Genomic DNA, 18557 nt, shown 5'->3' on the forward strand with positions numbered 1-18557 from the left:
AAAATAAAATACTATGTTCTTAAATATTTGAGCTTATTTTTCTCAGTTCACAATTTTTGGCCGAACACAACGTTTAGGAAAGCTATCACTTCCAAACTGCTCCGCCGAAACCTGCTTTCAAAGTAGTTTCTGGGCTGAAATTTTCTCAGGAACAAGATAACGTACTTTCTATATTTCTAAATTTTTGTTAACAAAAAGATATTATTGCATATATGACATATAGTGACAACAACAAAAATTGAACTTAGCCTCAAAGTGATGACATTGTCACAGAAATTTAATGAGAAGCGCACACCTGGCCTTATCCTGTACTATATAACCCGCCCTAGAAGATACCTGACAAAAACAATCAGTGTGTCTTCATCATTTCTGAAATGATAGTTTTCCTAAAGTGACAAGCCTAATTGGTCTGTATAACAGCTATAACTTCTTTTATATTTCATCTGTATTAATGTAATTTAGTATATTTAATTAAGACAAGAAGATACATAAACCTATAAATTTTTATAAACATCCATGCAATGGTTCCAAAGTTAAATTGCAGCCTCACATCCCCTTGTAAAGAAACAAGAAAAAACATGACTTCCTCAGTTGTGACTGAGCCTGAAGCATTGGAATGTATTCCACTTAACTTTGTACAAACAGAAAGAGTTCACTACGAGTTTCTGTACGCCACTACTGTGACAGATGGCATCACTGTCATTCTTAGTGTGCTAAATGGTAGCTATGATTGAGAAGGCCTGCTTTATTTGTGTGATGAGTCTGCTACTGCATTCCTTCTGTTGCAAATTTGCACGTGTATGGCAAAAATGAAATCAGGCACGAATAATCTGACACAATGCAGGCACACAAATTTTGGGGTATTCGTGGGCAGGTTCAAATCCTGATTTTTTTTTCAAGGAGGGGGGAATTTTGAATGGCGATAAATGATGACGACTGCATGGATGCTTACAATCTATAATAATAATAACAATAAAAACAACAACAACCACAACAACAACAACAACAACATCAACAACAACAACAACAATAATACTAATAATAATAATAATAATAATAACAATAATAATAATAAACTTATTTGCATCCCAGTAAGCATGAATGACACATTTTTCTAAATGAGAAGCACTGGTATTCAAGCATGCTGCCTTGTATCTTTGGTGGCCCCGACGCAACTCATTTCCTAAGGAATAGAGACAGCAATAATGCAGCTCTATGTCAGTTTTGGTGGGATGTAACAGGAACAAAGATACTTTAAAGTATGCAGGTCGACTGTGTGCGCTCCGATAGTGAAGGGTCAGTAATTAATATAGCCAACATTGATTTAAAAATTCGACAGCATGCTACACTCCTGTAACACATGAGCGCAAAAGCCTGCGGCTGCACACTTGGTAATGCACCGTCTCAAACTGTCGTGTTGCTGCTTTCTTAGTTCAGCCTCTTTGGCTCGTTTTCGATGCTTAGCTGCGGCTTCGCGTGCTCATATAGTGGGGTCCGACTCGTGCTAATGGTGTTTCTTTTTGGCTTTATGTTGCATCCTCTCAGAAGGGGGCTTGAAATGTATGCTGTTCTGCGCGTAGTATGGGTGATTTCAATGAATGTATGCACTGTTCGCTTCACTTCGCTGGGCGCTTGCAGCCTCAGCCATACAAGGGTATGAGCCATGGCATTTTTTGCTTGCTTACGGGGATATGAGACATTGAGAAGGTCACATGTTCTTTTTTTTTTTGTACTACTCAACTAGACGCTGTGTTTCTGTAAGTTGTACGCATGATTCCAATGAATGCATACACTGTACACTTCCTTTTGACGAGTGCTTGGTAGCCTCTGCATCACGAGAGGAATGAGCCATTGCATTTTGTTGCTTGCTTAGTGGGGTATGAGCCATTGCTGATGATGATAGTTATTGTACCAATGGACCGGACTATGTTTTTTTCAAGGTCATCGGGGTTGTGAGCCACTTAAGGCTTTCGCTTTAAAATAAATAAAGTACATGAGGAACAAACGGTGGCGCTAAGTGCACATGTTAGGTGTACCATGCACGCGGTCACATGCGTTCTACTGGCACCGAACAGGCAGTGACCAGCGAGGGACACCTCATATAGAGCAGCGAGGCACGTTGTGTCTGCCCCACCTCAGCCCCTTCCCCTGTCATCTTTATATGACGGGTGCTTGTGGGGAGAGCAGAGTCTGACATTCGTGCCAGCTTTCTTTACGGCGAGTTCTTTACGTGCTGCACGGTTCTCTTCAATAATCATTAAACCTACCTTGTCTCTCCAGAGCAAAAGAACAGTAAAAGCTGGGAACAAGGATTTTATGAGTTTATCAAGTGCCATATGCTGGTGCTGCACACAAATTTTAAAGGACGGGAGGGGTCAGGATCCCCTCTGGATCTGTGCATGTTTGTAGGTGTGAAAAAGTAATCTAGCCACTAAGTGTTCGCTGGTTAAATGTCCTACTATGGAACATGAAAGATGCAATGTGGTCCACGGTCATTCGAGCATGCAGCGCTAGCTCACTGGTATGCTCCCATGTGCTACTTATGGCACAAAAGGCTGCCCAAACTGATAATTTCAATATTCAACTAGCTCAGAATTAGAATGTAAGGGCCCCCCATTAGGTGCACGAAAAGGCAAGCAGCCAGAGCGAGTGATTGCTTTTAACATCCAAAAGCTTCATCTTTGCTATGAGAAACACTGCAGAGCAAGGCTGCATATTAATTCTGATTCCAAAGCTTCTCGTTCCAGAAGTGTGCTCAAGTCTAAGTACACCAGCATTCTTGCATATAATTTCTATCAAAATGCAGCCATGGTTGCAGCCATGTTTATAGCGATGGAATGTAGCCATCGATTTTTGTCAGACTGTAGCCAAGTAAAGACAAGAAACCAAAGCCAATAGTCTCTAATGTGACACAAGAAGGAAGTAAACAGGGAGGTCTATTTACAGTTTATTTACAAGACAAGGGCTAAGTAGCCATGTCCCTAATGTCATCTTCAGTGCCAAGCTTATGCTCTTCCTCCTTAATGTTGTGCACAGCGTTTTAACAATATGTTCCATGCTCTAAAACTCAAGGCACTTGTATTAGCACAGAAACGTTAGAATTTCTATTTTCCTTCCTTGATCTTTAAACAAGAGTTTACTTATTTGCCTTACAGGACCTCCATTCATCCAAATATGGTATTTGCTGGTGACACCACTTAAGGTGACCCGCTTGGCCTACAGCAGTGAATATGCATCCGTGATTTGAATTGATGTGTAAACTTAATGCAGTGGTACTCACACTTCTTCCTCTTCGGGGGTGTTCTTGGGCAACTTGTGAGCAGCCTGCACAGTAGCACGATGAAGCGTCAGGCGGCAGAAACTAGCTACAACGATAACATACAACTACTAACCGTATAATGTCGGTATTTTCTTTTTTTGTATATTTCTGTCATTGTTTGCCTTCTGCCAGGTGCTGCCACTCAAGCCCTTTGAGGTTGTGGAAGGTCTGATTTATTACTGTATTCAAATTGACATGAATATCTGTCTGTCTGTTGACACAGTCAAACCAAATGCAGTAAGCCTTTATGTCACCAGTCAAACTTACCTGCATCAATAATGAGAAGATCGTAATGTGGTTTCAAATCAGTCATAGGCTCTTGCCAGAATTTTTAAACTCATTCAAATGTCTTTAGGTGCAATGTGATCAAGAATTGTACACACTGTATCCTTTTAAGTTATGGCACAATAACTTTTGAACCCGTGTTTAGCTGATTTCTATACTACTGTGGAATCTCGTTGATACGATTTTCACGGGGGCCAGAAAATAAGACGTGTCATCCGAATAATGTACTATCCAAAGCAGTCTCCACGAAGTCTGAAAATAGGCATATGCAGTGGTAAACTCAATGACAAAGGGACTTTTATTGACCAATGATTAAATAGCACGTCACTTTGCACTGAACTTCCTTCTTTTAAATGCCCACAAAAAAGGTTTTTTGGAAGTTTAAAAAAATGAAGCCGCCGTTTCCTCCCTCAATGCCTCCACATGTACTGCCAGTACATGTGGAGGCATTGCCACATCAGCATTTAGCCCTGGTGGCACACTGCGCGCATTTTTTCTTCAGTGTGACTGGGGCTTAACACATTCTTCTTTGGTTGTTGGAATGTTATTTAAGCTAGCACACTGGAATATAAAGCTACAACTTTTAGTGAAAACGCAATCACAAGAATCGTATGAAAATGCATCGCTCCTACGGAATGTTGGCAGGGAAAAGGGGAAAGAAAAACTTGTCCCGAAAAACACATTCTGCAGAATCGTATCAATGATATTCCACAGTATCTGCTTCTACGCAGTTCTTTTGTTTCTATCGCAGATGGCATTGTACTTTGTGCACACTCCTGCAATAGCTGTAAAGAAGCTTAGCTAAAGTTTGCAATTATGAAGTCTGATGTTACAAATACTTAATCAATTATTTGTATTAATAAATGTGACGCTGAATATGCTGCTCCAGTCTGGTCACTACAAGTAAAGGCACTCTAGGCTTTGTCGGTCATTGGGAGGGAGACAGTCTTTCTGTCAATCAAAGTTGGTAATGCACTTGTAAGAAGCATGCGCCATCCTCACCTATCGTATGTGGCCTCTGGCCCATCAGCCGCCACAGCGCATTCCTTATGACATTAGAAACAAGCAATATAAGTGCACTATATTTCATGCACTATATTTCAATCAGTGTGGCAGTTTGTTCAGCAACAAAATGTAACATGCATTCGAAATGTACTAACAATGACAATTGGGCTTTGCCAATGACAAAACATATAAAGCCTGTTTCACATGGTGTAATTTCGCACTTGCGAATTCCCAGGCACAGCAAATATGCCATCAGTCTATTTGTGCATGTCATTTTTCGAAGATCAGAGGGCTGAACCTCTCTGCGAAATAACACTTGCGGCATAGGTGGGGAACTAGCAATAACAGCGTGGATCGTCGACACGTCATGGTGGCTCACATGCTTATATTTTGTTTTGGTTGAGTAACAAGTTCAAACACAAACACATGTTTCATGATAACAGTTTCTAGTTTGTTTTACTTTGTTTTTACTGAAGCAGACTGACAGCAAAAATAATTCATTCTTCTGCTAGGTGCTCACAAATGCGGAAATCACAGCTGCCATGATCAAGGCTTGCAGAACAACATTGTGTGAAGTTCGAATTTGTGGAAATTACAGCTACAAAAAACACAGTGCGAGGTCACTGCATGTGAGACAGGCTCAACTCTGTCAGTTTCCAGCACAATGACTACCAATGCTGCAGTAATAATGTGAACCATGCAACACTGCTTGCCATTGCTCATCACGAGTACAATAACCCATGCATGGCAAGCATCCATAACGATAACTAGGCGTCATAAGCACTGAAGTGAATTCATGGTGGTGCAGCCAAATGGAGTATGCAAGGATTAAATGAGATCACCATGTAGTCGTTGAATGCTCCTGTGTCAGCATCTACCATGGGCAGCAGTTCATCCATGGTGTGATGCATTATGGGAATGAGTCTACGCATCTGCTCGTCGTAGCGCTCCCACTGCCGCTTGCCATAAGTCATCTTGCCCACCATGGCTCCCAGAGCAGCACCCTGCCATACATAACAACACACATGGTCAGCGTGGTGCATAAAGTGAGATCTGTTGTAGACATCATGTGAGTTCACAGTTCCCGTGCCACCGCAGCACACAAAACTAAAACTAAGCCCCAGTTGTGCAGCAGGGCTCTTACTGTCTTTCCAGCACGCAGAGTTAAATCAAATCTGATCATACTGTGGGGTTTAACATCCCAAAGAAACATGTGGGCTATGAGGGATGCCGTGATGGGGGACTCCACATTAATTTCAATCGGCTGGGTTTCTTTAACATGTTCCCAGATCTAAGTATATGAGAGTTGTTGTATTCTACCCATGTTGAAATGTGGCTACCATGGCTGCGAATTGAGCTCGTGACCTCTTGCTCAGCAGCAGAACTCCACAGCCACTAAGCCACCAGGCCAAGTCACGGCTAGCCTTCATGGCCTTCTGGCCTTCATGCTCCACAGCTTCGAAACACCAGGTGTGCCACAGAAGCTCCAAAATGCAACATTGCTTGGCAGCCCACCTGGTCAGGTGTGTATACAGCTGTGTGACAGTTTGTTCAAACGATGCAATTATCTTGTGGTCAAAAGAGACCTTATGACATGTTTGTTCAAACAAAAATAAAAAGGACAGTTGCAAGGTTAAACCTGTAGAGACAAATGCCTGCACTAGGAAGGAATGAGCAGCCATAAGGATAATCCAACACAGCATCAAACTGGAATGTGCAGCCTTTCAGAACCTTGCAAAGTCCTGCCACTGATTTCTCTGCTGTATGTGTTAAAGGGACACTAAAGGCAAATACTAAGTTGACATGAACTGTTTAAATATCATTCTAGAAACCTCACAACGCTTGTTTCATGCCAAGGAAAGGCTTAGTTTACGCCGAAATTGCATATGAAGGGCCTGAACACCTTTTTCGAAGTTCAAGTCTCCCGCCACCCAATCAGCGGAGTGGTGAAGTTGTATATGCCATCGCCACCCTTTGCTGCCCATCGGTGAGTAAAACAGAGCGCGACAGATGGCGGTACCAAGCCAAGACAGAGCGGTGGATTCGCAGCTGCTTCTAGGACAGGTGGCGTAGATTGTTCGGGCATCCCACCACATCACATAGAAGTTGAATTCTCTGCTACTTGCAGTTTGTGCGAGTTTCACGAGCCAGCAAAACCAGCACAGCACTATGTGATAATGAATTACTGAAACGCGAAAGTTTGGGTGGCACGGAGTCGAGCGAAAACGAAACCTTTCGACTGCCCACGTCGCTGTCAAGAATAATTTCAATGAGTTCTTTTTTCTAAAAATAAAATAGAACTGGACAAGTTGCATTTTATTTTGTCTTATAATACAATGCAAGGATGTTTTTTGCAACGAGTGGTTCAGTACTAGTGAAAGTATTTAACTGAGGAGTGCTTTCATCATCGGGCAAGGATTTGAATGTCACGGGGGAGTCTCTAATCATGTCCTGCATTTACCTCAATTTCTTTATTATGAAGACTCTGTTCGTGATAATATTGACGCCTTAGAGACTCTCGAACACTAATCTATCACTATAGCGTGACTTAATATTTGCCTTTAATGTCCCTTTAAGGAGTCCCATTATCCCCCACAGAGTGGCACCCTCTCGATTTAATATGCGGATCCTAAAGGCTATGCTTTTGCTGGCTGAATTAGGTGGAAGCAATTTAAGGAGTCGGAAACACTTCACAGACCTCGGGTTTTGGACATCGCCTATTCCCCATGCCACTGCTCCTCAACTTGCAACCTTAGAAAATCCAACATTCTGTTTCTACATCACTCACATGTTTTGAAGAATAATGTAGCCATTTAAATGCAAGAGCACAAATATAAAAGCAGCAGACTCAAGTGAAGAATAATGTTCATTAGTTAGCAGAGGAATGAACTGTCCATCTACATTCACAGAGCTGCAACCCTGTAAATACAGAAGCCCGTACAACAGCAGGGTCTGTGCACGTACCCACACCTACACATTACAATACACACGAGCCTGCCTGTTGTTCTTTGTCAACTACTTCACCAAAGCTCTCGTTAAATGTGACTAGTAGCAACTCAATATCAATTAACTAGATTTAAAGCATCAGTGCAATGCATGCCCCATAATGCCAATGGTGCATCTGTAGCTAATGGGTTGATCCTCATTTAATAATGGCCTACACCATGCATTTATTGCAGGTTACCTGAAGACTATTTCCTCAGTTTAGATATTAGTGGCATACTGTTTACGGTATACAAGTTTATGGCATCTCAGTTCATATTCTTTAAAACTGACTGCTCCAAATGTACACCTGGGCTATGAGGGATGCTGTTGTGAAGGTTGACAACCGTATTGACTCATGCAAGGCCTACGGCCATGTAAGGCCCACACTTCCCATCTTGGAGCTAAAATATTTTGAAAATGAAAGTAGTTTCGCTAAAAGGTACTTGCACCAGTGCATGCATGACAGCAGAGAATCTTGATTAACATTTTTACAGTGGATCACTACAGCGTGTAGTGCTTACATATATTGTGCAGCAGCTGTCATGAGCAGCTAAGCATGCTGTGATGGAAGGTAGTCATAAATCTGATTTGTGTAATACAAAAACCCTATCAAAACTTCAGTAAAAGCTTCAGTAAAAAGACTTCCGAGTTCCTCTGTCGTGCTTCACACTGCACCACTTAAAGGGCCCCTCACCAGGTCTAGCCATTTAGAGCTGACAAGCGCACAGCATACATTGTGCGATAACGATTGTGCCTGCAAAGTATTACATTGCTACGTGGCGCAGAAAGACCTGAAACTTCAAACCGAACACTGTTTTCCCTTTTCCTCACAGCTGCCGAGCTCCAAGCCGGAAGATGACGTACACATGCTAGTGCACGTATGTGCACGTGTTTGCACTGTGACGTCGCTCATGGTGACACGTGACTTCGAGAATTATTCAAGACAACATCTGTTATTTGCGTAATATGTTGCTTGAATAGATGAAGTAAAGCTTAGAGAAATAATAAAACATGCAAACAGAATGCCTGCGTGTTTTTTGTTCTACTTCGCACCGAAGCAAGAGGGATGTGCTTCCGCCTGATCTGCTTGTTCCCACAGACGTGCAGTCACGTGCGCAGGTACCGAAACTATGCCATTTTCCACCATGTTCCAGCATGTGATCACGCTCTGCGATCCGCTTGTGTCTGCCTCAGTATTCGTGTAGCACTGACTTATATTTCTAGTCAGGTGTCCTTGTGCACAATGCACAAAATCGTGTGCTGCACGAAACGAGACAATCACAACAGCTCATGTGCGACACCGTCAGTGGAAGTGTGTTGCACTGCAAAAAAGCGAGGAGGAAAAAAAAATGAAGGTGGGGCCCGTGACGTATGCATCATGCGATCCTTGAGGTCCGGTATGAGATAATGCAGGGAAGGAATTTCACTTGCGGAAGCTAGACGGCGCGGGTGGAGAGAGTGTCTCGCTTGGCACTGGAGCTGGCCTCCTGAAATCATGGGTTCGTGGCACTGTAATGTTTCTATCTCGGCTATTAATGAACTGGATTGAAAATTTTTTTGCAGCACAACGCTGCCTAGAGGACACTTAACAACTTCCAGCATATAACCAAAATTTGTTATGGGGCCTGGTGAGGGGCCTTTTAACAGTCAGTAAAAGATGCAGGTCTTATGTGAGTAAATTCGATAATTCCAACCACCAGACCTTGAGTGCACTCTCTACTCTGTTACTAGTGGAATTCAGCCAGAGCAGTCAGAAAGCAAACACATAACTTCATGATCAGCAGCTGAAATGCTACATCTACAGCCACTGTGACAAGTAGGTCATAAAGCTAACTCGGCTGACAATTATGAGATATTTAAAGGCACAAAATATGGGGACTTGAGAGAAACACAGAAAGGACAACACAAAGTTGTAGCATTTTTCTTTACTTTTTCTCAAGTGCTACCCTTTGTACTGAAACAATCATCTCAAGGTGTTAAATAGCCTGCACAGATCAAGCTTTCTCTGGAAGGTTGAAGCTGGTAATACAGGCGAATAGGTCACAGAGTACATACGAGAGAGGCTACAGCAGCAGCAACAGAACCGCCACCCGGTGTGGGTGTCCTGGCTCCGACTACGTGGATGAACTGGCACAAGGTTTTCTGCGCCAATGGCCCCAGCCTGTCGTCAGGCAGCATGTATTCAATGATGCGCTCCGACGGATCGAATGGACCGAGTGAATTGAGGCCGAGCCGGTTGATGGCCTGCACAATGAACAGAATGTAGAGGTGGTGTTAAGAACCACATCCGTTTCACCACCAGAAGTATGCAATAATTGTAGCCGCACAGAAGAACAGTGTTAAAACTGTACTGCCAGCTCATCACTTGGACCAGCAGTAGTGTTACTCGAACCACATGCATTGGATCACCTCAAAGCCTAAACATTCTTCTCCCATCTCCCTTTGCTTCTCACTCTACACTGCATGATATATACACAATGCCTAGAATAAACAGTGCAAGCTTGCTCTCTCTTATTCCACTGCTCATTCTTCACTCTTGAATGCATATCCTCTCTGTATCTCTTCTTGCCAGTAGTCCCAGCTGCTTAGAAAAATAAACTATCAGTGGCATGCAGAAAATTGCTTTGCCTGATGTGTATGCTCAATAAAAGAAGATCCAATACTCATCATGAGGTTTTTAAGCTTATATTTCATTAGACACTGACACAAACCTAACTGCCATCTGATTAATAGAATGGTCCCTAGATCATTTGTAAATGATGAAAGGGGAAAATTGGCATCCACCCGACTGTAGCCCAAAGCTACAAAGGAAACCCGTACTTCTTTCTTAGGAGGAAATGTTTGCAGTTGTAAAGAAATTTATCCTGGTCTGAGAATCGAATTCAGGATCATGCCAGTTTTCCCTTTCCTGAATCTTCCTCCTCACTGTGGACTTCTACAAAACTGATTTGCAATATTCAAGGCCATCTTTATCAACAAATAATAGTTGCTCTTTTCTGTGGTCTGATTTTCTCCAGTATTTCTCCTTGTGGCTTACACTGTCCCACTCCTGAGGCATCGCCATAAAAAAAACACTGTTAACTGTCCTATCTCATTGCATTATTGCTGGTGTTGTGGCACTAAGCACTTACGTGTGGCCGAGGAAAGAAATGCAGAGAAGCATGAAGCACAGCATGATCAGTCTGCTTCACCCTCCACACACGCTTCCAACTACTTTGGAATAACAAGTTCTGCACACGACAACTGCTGTCAGTGCTCCAATATCTCACTGCAGCTACATTCCTGTTGTCGTAATAATGTAGATTATAATTGTGCTTATTTGTGCAATAGGCATCTCCAGTTGCTACAATGTAAGTTCATAAAGGCTTGGTCACAAATACACTTGGATGGTCTGTGTTTTATGGTGTATGTTTTATGCTCTGTGATGTCCCTACTTCTCAATGTACATACTGTTATAGCGTGTCATGTACCATCCTTCATTTTTAAATTTTTTTTATTTAGACAGAGGATTTGCACAGATTACGAAAAAGTTATGAGCTCATCCTAACACCTTTTGTCAAAATTAATCAGACATATCTAACCTCAAGAATGATTAAGTCAAAGTTAACAAAATTTCTGTGCTATAGAAGCAGTCTAGTAATTACATCAAAACAATCACAAGTGCTTGTGAAAACTAAGAGCACAAGCCATATATACTTTGCAGTGCATGTCAAGATAAATATGAGCACGTATGTATTGCTCTCATTCGATTATAGAGACAGCTGCTCACCAGGTGGACTTTCTGGTCCTCTTCGAGAACAAAAAGGTTCTCCTTCTTCATGTAGAATTCGGCTGCTGCCAATATGGCCTTTAGAGGAACGACGCCCACTATTTGCGAGCCTGTTACTGCTAGCTTTAATGACTTTGCAATTCTTGCGATCTGAAAAAGAGTGCAAAGAAATCATGACACGACAAGACAAGTCATACTGTAGGAGAACAGTGCTCACAGACATAGGCTTGCAGAAACCTGCCTCGCACAACCTAGTCTTCATAAGATTAATGTGACCTTCAAAAAAGAAAAACAGGTAATTTTGAACAGTTGATGCACAATATGTGTGCACAGGTTCAATATTTTCATCGTGAGTGAATGTCAGGACAATAGATGTCTCAAAAACAATACAAAGATGGGAGTTGAGGACAGCAAGATTTTTCATCCTAAAGTTCCATCTTATAGCAGGCACTGAACATAAAGACATCACGGTCATGTTTCACTTCAAGCTAGCTAGACCTAGCCCATCGTCTGTATGTTTTTTAGAAGACCAGGCAGCACTTAAAGGCTCATGCAATTAAGCACACCAAATTGAGAGTGCAAGGGCCTAATTCCTCCAGCCATGATTCTAAAAAGCACTGCTGTTTGGGAGATTTGCTGGTTTTAGAAGCTAGCCAGTATGAAGCGAACAGTATCTAGAGGAGGCATTGTTGTAGGGAAAGTATCACTGCCATGAGGGTTATGCTACACCAATAAATAACCCTGCACATGCCTAAGCCTGCAGAATTTATGATGACACTAGCACACTTGCAAATTAGAGTCCACAAATGAAAGCTTGTAGTGTGTCATGACACATTCAGCTCATGTTACAACCGCTGGAAGATGCAACAGTGGCTCTTACCTCTTCATACACAGCATGAACTGGTGTTATGTCATGGTCCAGGACATTCACTGACACTTGTGCAATGTTGTTCTCTTCGAGCCACCAGCCTACAGCTTGTGTGCTTTTGAGAAGACCAGGCTGCAAGAAGAAGTGGTATGTTTGGTCACATGAGTCTGGAAGCGATGAACAAATTTTGAAAAGAAAGAAAACTAAGTTTTTGAGAGCTGTGCTATCACTAGGAGGTCCTTACAACACTTTCGTGCAATGGTGCCAAGTTAACATGCTTGCCGAGATGCCAAATGTGTCCTTACCATTTCTCTGTTTCAAAACTGGCCCTAACCACGGTGCACTGACAGCATAGTTACAGTATTCCTATATCAACAGCTCATATGACAGCATTTCTTGCAGATCCCATGCACTGTGGGGTTTCAAGCGTGCTGTATCCACACCATCACGGTGGCCTAAAGATGCCATTGCTTGTGCCAATCAACTGTCAGAGCGCCCTCCCCTCCCGGTATGACATCACCGCTTGCACCAAAACCTCTCCCTCTCCTCATCGCTCACTCTCTTTTCTCTACAGCATCTGAACCCACTGAACAGCACAAATAAATATTCATGCTAAACTTAACGTCTTCAGTAATGCTGTCCGACCACCATCCACACCATCAAAATCCATCCAACTCCAAAAACAAACCTATGCTTTTAAAATTGTGTATAAATTACTAGCTACCAGTTTTCTTACCTGGCCCTTGCCCCTTCCTTCCTCTCGTATGTCGAGTGCAATGCGGTGTGCCTGCTCTTTGGTAGAGAGGATGTTGATGTTGTATGCAATGAGAAACTTGCGAGCCCCTGACATGGTGGCTCCCCACTGTGGCACAAACTCTGCCGGTCCATAGTCGGGTCTCCATTCAGGCTTTAGGATCTGTGTAAGCATAGAACTCAACAGTTGCTGCATGCCACACACAAATGGTGCCTCGTTCTCATTAAGAAAGAACTCTCAAACCACTCATGTTTTCAAAACAAAGCAGTGATGAGATGTGAGAGCAGATCTTTCCTGGAAAACACTAAGCAATCTCTTCTAGTAGAAGGACATCGTCAAGTTGGCAGGACTGTATTTAGCATTAAACAATCTACATTTGTGATACTGAGGTACACCAGGACATTCGTACACAAATATTTTTTTGTTTTATGCCTGCATGAGAATGTGGTAACTGGAAAAAGAACTGAACCCTTGTTCTATGGAACAACAGTCTATAGCCCCTAAGCCAAATGAATGGCTGGTTGTCACGCCATTTAAGTTTAAGAGCACTTATTTTAGGTTCTTTTGACATTCAAATATTTGCTCCTGATGGCTTCAATAACATGCTGCACACAGTAAAATAGTAAAATGACCTTGCCTACTTGTTTCAAAGAGTGCTGTGAGTGTGTGTGAACCAACAACAATTACAAGATGCACTAGATGTGCCAAGATAGCTGCATTTCAAATAATGTTGCTGCTAAATTCTACAGCTGACGCTCCTGCATGTTTTGTTATGAAACAGCTGCTAAGGGCTTTAGTGTCTCAGCTATGATGCTGAACATGCAAACTGTGACTGTTTACATATGTGACATGGGTGATCATGGCTGACATGCTCAGACCTTTAATCTGATAAAACACACCACACTTTTCTTAATTTCAGTTTTTGGCTTTGCTGAGTAAAGTCACTTACAATAGTAACAGCAATCTCTAATGCTTACCTTTTCAAAGGCCCTTCAAAATCCTCAAAACATGTTTCACTAACTTAACCTAGCCAAAGCCAAAGGCAAAAGATTAGATCACAAACGTCTGATGCACTGACAGAAAGTCACAAAAGACCACATTTTGTAATGACACATTTCATTTGTCATTTTTTTTTCACCTTTCTTCGTTGACTTGGGTGCCACTGCAGTGTAGTTATCAGTCGGATTGGTCTCATGGCGTAATGAATATTGATATGAATGATTTAAAACAAAATGAATCATCACAAACTGCCACTCGAGCTATGTAAATTGAACATTTCACAAAAAGAATGCGACATATCCAGAGAAAACTAGAGTTGGTATGCCAGCAGCCTCTTACTCGTATTAATTTGTGAAACTTCAATACCAACCATTTGCACTAAAAGGATCCCTCGCCAGGTATTGCATTGGAAGACATAATCACAGTCAAGGGAGCTTTCAACCATTAAAAATTGTTCAGCAATAGTGGCAGTTAAACCAAATTAAATGTCGTGAGGCAATGTTGTATCAAGGCTGATTGCCCTTCCTGCAGCAGATGCTCTCCTTCTCGTTTCTTCGGCCAGCATCTCCAAGTGATATCCCTTCTTTGCCTTCTTCCATGTGACATTTACTTCACTCCCCCCCCCCTCATTTTTTCTCTCTCCCTAGCCTACACTGTGGGTTCAACATCTTTAAGCTGCGCAGTGGACTATAAGGGACATTGTAGTAGAGCGCCCTGGGTTAATTTCGACCATGTGAAACACACAACCCAGCAGGGCAATGCCATAGCCACTAAGCCACTGCGGCGGGCACAACCTTTTTATTTTGTCGTGCTGAGAATTTCTGGTGGTTGTCTTGCGCACTCTGTGTTTCATGGTAATCCCCATGTAGTTTCTGTTACTACTGGCCATTCGTGTGCTGCAGGTTAGACCTGAGACATGTAAGCGAGTGTTGTGACATCGTCTCTGCTGGCAAGGAAACTAACTACTCTGGAAATAACGGTGTGCATATGCTTTTGTTTGCATTTTCAGCCATTGCTACAGTGTACCTTGGTGTACTATTCTGCAGACTATATCACTATATTTGACACACTATATGCTTGTTTGCTTGCAGAGCCCAAACATGCTGAGGAACCATTTACATTGGTGCCAGTCTGCCATTTCACGGACCTTCCTCAAAGCTCTTCTTTGTATTTTTGCCTGTAGCGTGTGGTTTCTTATCTAACTGTTTGCTCAGGTTGGGAACATCAACAACATTTTTATTTGGTATGCGACAGAGAAGTCTATTACCTTTTCGCAGAGTCCTTCATATTCGCCTGAACGAATTTGTGGCACACTACGCCTGTAGTCCTGCTGTGCTGCAAAGCCATAGAGGTAAACTGCAAGAAAAGAAGTGGCAGCTAATATAGTTACTTTGCTGGGCAAAGTGGTCACGCACAATAAATCAGTGTAAGTGATACATACCAGGCACATTCAGTTCTGCTGAAAGCTTCTCTCCAAACTTTCTGGCACAATAGACACATTCCTCCATCTCAACGCCTTGAACAGGAATAAATGGGCACACATCTAGTGCTCCCAGCCTGGCATGCTCTCCTGTATAAGCACAATAAAAATAAACTAACTTAACACTTGTAACACATGCTGGCCAAGTAACATAATATACTGTGCAGGCTATAGTGAAAAGGTACTCCAGCTGAAACACCCAATGCTAGAATCAAAGATCATTTAACATATTGACCCCACAAGACAAGCCGGAATAAAGTCTTGCCAAAAAGCAACTGTAATTGCATTGCTGCACTTAAACAATGGTACGTTAAACACAAAGATGTATATTTATATTTGAAAATAATGCTTCAGTGTTAACTACATTGCAACAAAGATACAGGGTACAAGTTGCTCATATAAGATTTAAAGACATGCAATATGTGGCTTTATAATGCAATGAGTGTTTTGAAGGATGAGCACAGTACTATGACAAACTGGCCATTTTACACGGGCTACAAGCCATAATGGCCAGCACTGCAATATTGTGTTAGCATTGGCAAGCAATTACTACAATGTTGCACAAGTGAAGCAGTAGTTACAATGAAGATTATTTACAAAGTACAGTTACAAAAGCTCTGACTAATATATTGGGTATGCGAGGTATTTGAGGCCACAGCTTTGAACCACCATAGACATAATATTCCTATTATATCAGTCTAGGCATTCAACTTTGTCTTCAGCCACCTGCTTGTGGCCTATCCAGGACATTTACTTTGTGATATCAGCCTCCAATTCGATACACAGGATAAAGCTGTACACTGTCATAGTCTTCCTCATACGCTGACTACAGTGGACTTTGAGATCGCGACCTTCTTAAATGTCACCAATTCCTTTATTTATTGGGTGAGAACACTTTATAGCCAACCGTCATATTTGCCAAAGAGAAATAAGCACTGCCAGTGGTCATATGCCATTTCTGGTGGTTGGTTTTCTCCAGCAGCTGAACACCATGATGAATGAGAACCCTGAAATGCTAATTATATAACCATTGTGGAGCAGCTTCAAGTGGTAGAGTGAACAGCCAAGGTTTCTGCGCATGATGTCGTTAGGCACTACTCTTAAGTAATACATTTTCTTGTTCCCACAGGACCTATGCATCCCAAAAGTGGCTTGCTGTAAGTTTATGCCCCCTCCCCCCCACAATGTGACATCCTCGTTCCCAATACAAATTTGCTACACTGCGTTGTATGGGGAGCGTCACTGAGACAGTCTAACAAAGACCCAAACAATGCTGAAAACCCACTAAAGACAGCTATTGTGCAACCACTGCCCAACATCAACATGAATTATCTGATCCGAGCATGCAGCCCTTATCAAAGCCAAATTCACTCAGTAATTGAGACTATTTATAGTTTAATTCAGCAGTCTTGCAAACCAACAGTGAAAGAAACAACAGAGAAAATTTGGAATGAATATTTCAGTTCTTGCCTGAAATATTGTTGCCATTCGTGAAGTCATCCTAATGTGTTCAAATACCTTGTGCACCCGGCAGCAGGCAACTCATGCAAGAGGAGAAGTTCACCGTCCTAGGTCTTTGTTGGGTCAATCTTTGTTTTAAAGTTAATCATAAATTCTGCATATATTCCCAAAACTAGTCTGGCACGTAAATCAGTGGGCATCTCAGCTACTTTACCTTTATGCTTTGTCATATCAATGCGTTTGTAGGCAACCCTAGCAGCATTGAGTGCTCCCTGGATGACTGCATCAGGTGAGCCCACAAATGTGTACACAGTTCGGTTGGTTGAAGAACCTGGATCGACACCCAGCAATGACACGCCTTGCGTCGACTTGATGGCTTTTGTTATCTCGTCAATAACCTGGAATTAAGTTGACAAAAGGGGTGATACAGTTAGCGATTTGTCGTCATTTGACTACGCTTAAGAACAGCACAACAGCACTCAATCTTCTTGTGCACCAGTGTGAAACATTAGGAATCCATTATCTCTCATTTCCAATTTAATTATCAAGTGAACCAGCAAAATTATTACCACTGCTATAGCTTTTCACTGCAACAGCAGTTAAAATCTTGAAACTGGGTTAGCCTTCTTCATCTGTACTTTTCGTTACACCGTTGTCATCTATAGTGTCATCATAATCATCAGGTCACCATCTCATTCTCAGTATCGACCTGACCATATTGCAAAAGAAAAACAATAAAGCCTGCTGCTGGCACTGGGAGTCAAACTCGTGCCTCTGTGGCAATGCGGAGTTGTGAACTGGATGTGTTTATGGCTGTGCTATCACGTATCTTTGGATCTTAGCAATTTCTGCAAAGTTCAGTGCGCTACGCAGACTATAACAATGGCAACGTCTGTGTGTACATTTCAGGAGCTCGAGCCACAGCAGGCAATAACGTAGCGGGTGAAGATAACATGCCCATCGCAAAGTTGTTCTTGTGAAAGTGACAATGCCCTGTTGTGAGAGCCTCCTGCCATTGTGGTAAATGAGTCCGGAGCTGTAGAAATCGCTGAACTCTACTGATCCCTTTTCACTATAATGTTTAGGAACGGCTCTACACCATAAGCAATAAAGAACAGTGACAATGTCACATGCTGTGCAATTGCATATAAAATATTGGTGCAAGTGTGCTCTGTTACTTTTGCACATGGATATGCACTTGGTAAAGCTAAAACACACATGCTGCACACAAGAAACAAGTCACCAGAAATTACACTCTTGGTCTAATCGATGCACTGTTGTAACTTTAAGACTACCAGCCTATTCCTTCAGGTATATGCTTATGGTTCAATATGGCTGGGTTTTTCTCCGTCAGCTCTGTCCCTTGCTATGTTGGGTTGCTGCTTTAAGTGTTCACCCGCACTTTGCCCTGTCACTTATCCACTCAATCCTTTGTTAGCTTCATGGTGTTCATGCAGTATACCTTTACGGATGGTATTTCACCCTTTCCTCTTAGGCTGACCTTCCTTTCTTTTGCCACCAGTATCAATTTTCAGTTATTGAATTCTTATGCTGCCTTGTTGCTTCTCATCATACAATGCGAATTCAACTATAGTCGACTCTATTGAACCTTGTCTTCTTACTGTCGCTATA

The 18557-nt window shown here is 42.2% G+C and overlaps 1 protein-coding gene across 1 annotated transcript in view; it reads right to left on the minus strand.

Moving 5' to 3' along the window:
- LOC126542405 (formimidoyltransferase-cyclodeaminase-like) overlaps positions 1-18557 on the minus strand; it is a 37438-nt gene that overhangs the window by 16406 nt on the left and 2475 nt on the right. Inside the window, exons 2-10 of the mRNA XM_050189464.3 lie at positions 17140-17323; positions 15426-15554; positions 15252-15340; positions 12968-13147; positions 12244-12363; positions 11364-11513; positions 9650-9838; positions 5452-5613; positions 3281-3324 (exon numbers count right to left, since the gene is read on the minus strand). Of these exons, the coding sequence (XP_050045421.1) occupies positions 3281-3324; positions 5452-5613; positions 9650-9838; positions 11364-11513; positions 12244-12363; positions 12968-13147; positions 15252-15340; positions 15426-15554; positions 17140-17323 (1247 nt within the window). The remainder of the gene's footprint in view (positions 1-3280; positions 3325-5451; positions 5614-9649; positions 9839-11363; positions 11514-12243; positions 12364-12967; positions 13148-15251; positions 15341-15425; positions 15555-17139; positions 17324-18557) is intronic.

This window comes from Dermacentor andersoni, chromosome 2 (genome assembly GCF_023375885.2).
Source record: "Dermacentor andersoni chromosome 2, qqDerAnde1_hic_scaffold, whole genome shotgun sequence".
NCBI lineage: Eukaryota > Metazoa > Arthropoda > Arachnida > Ixodida > Ixodidae > Dermacentor > Dermacentor andersoni.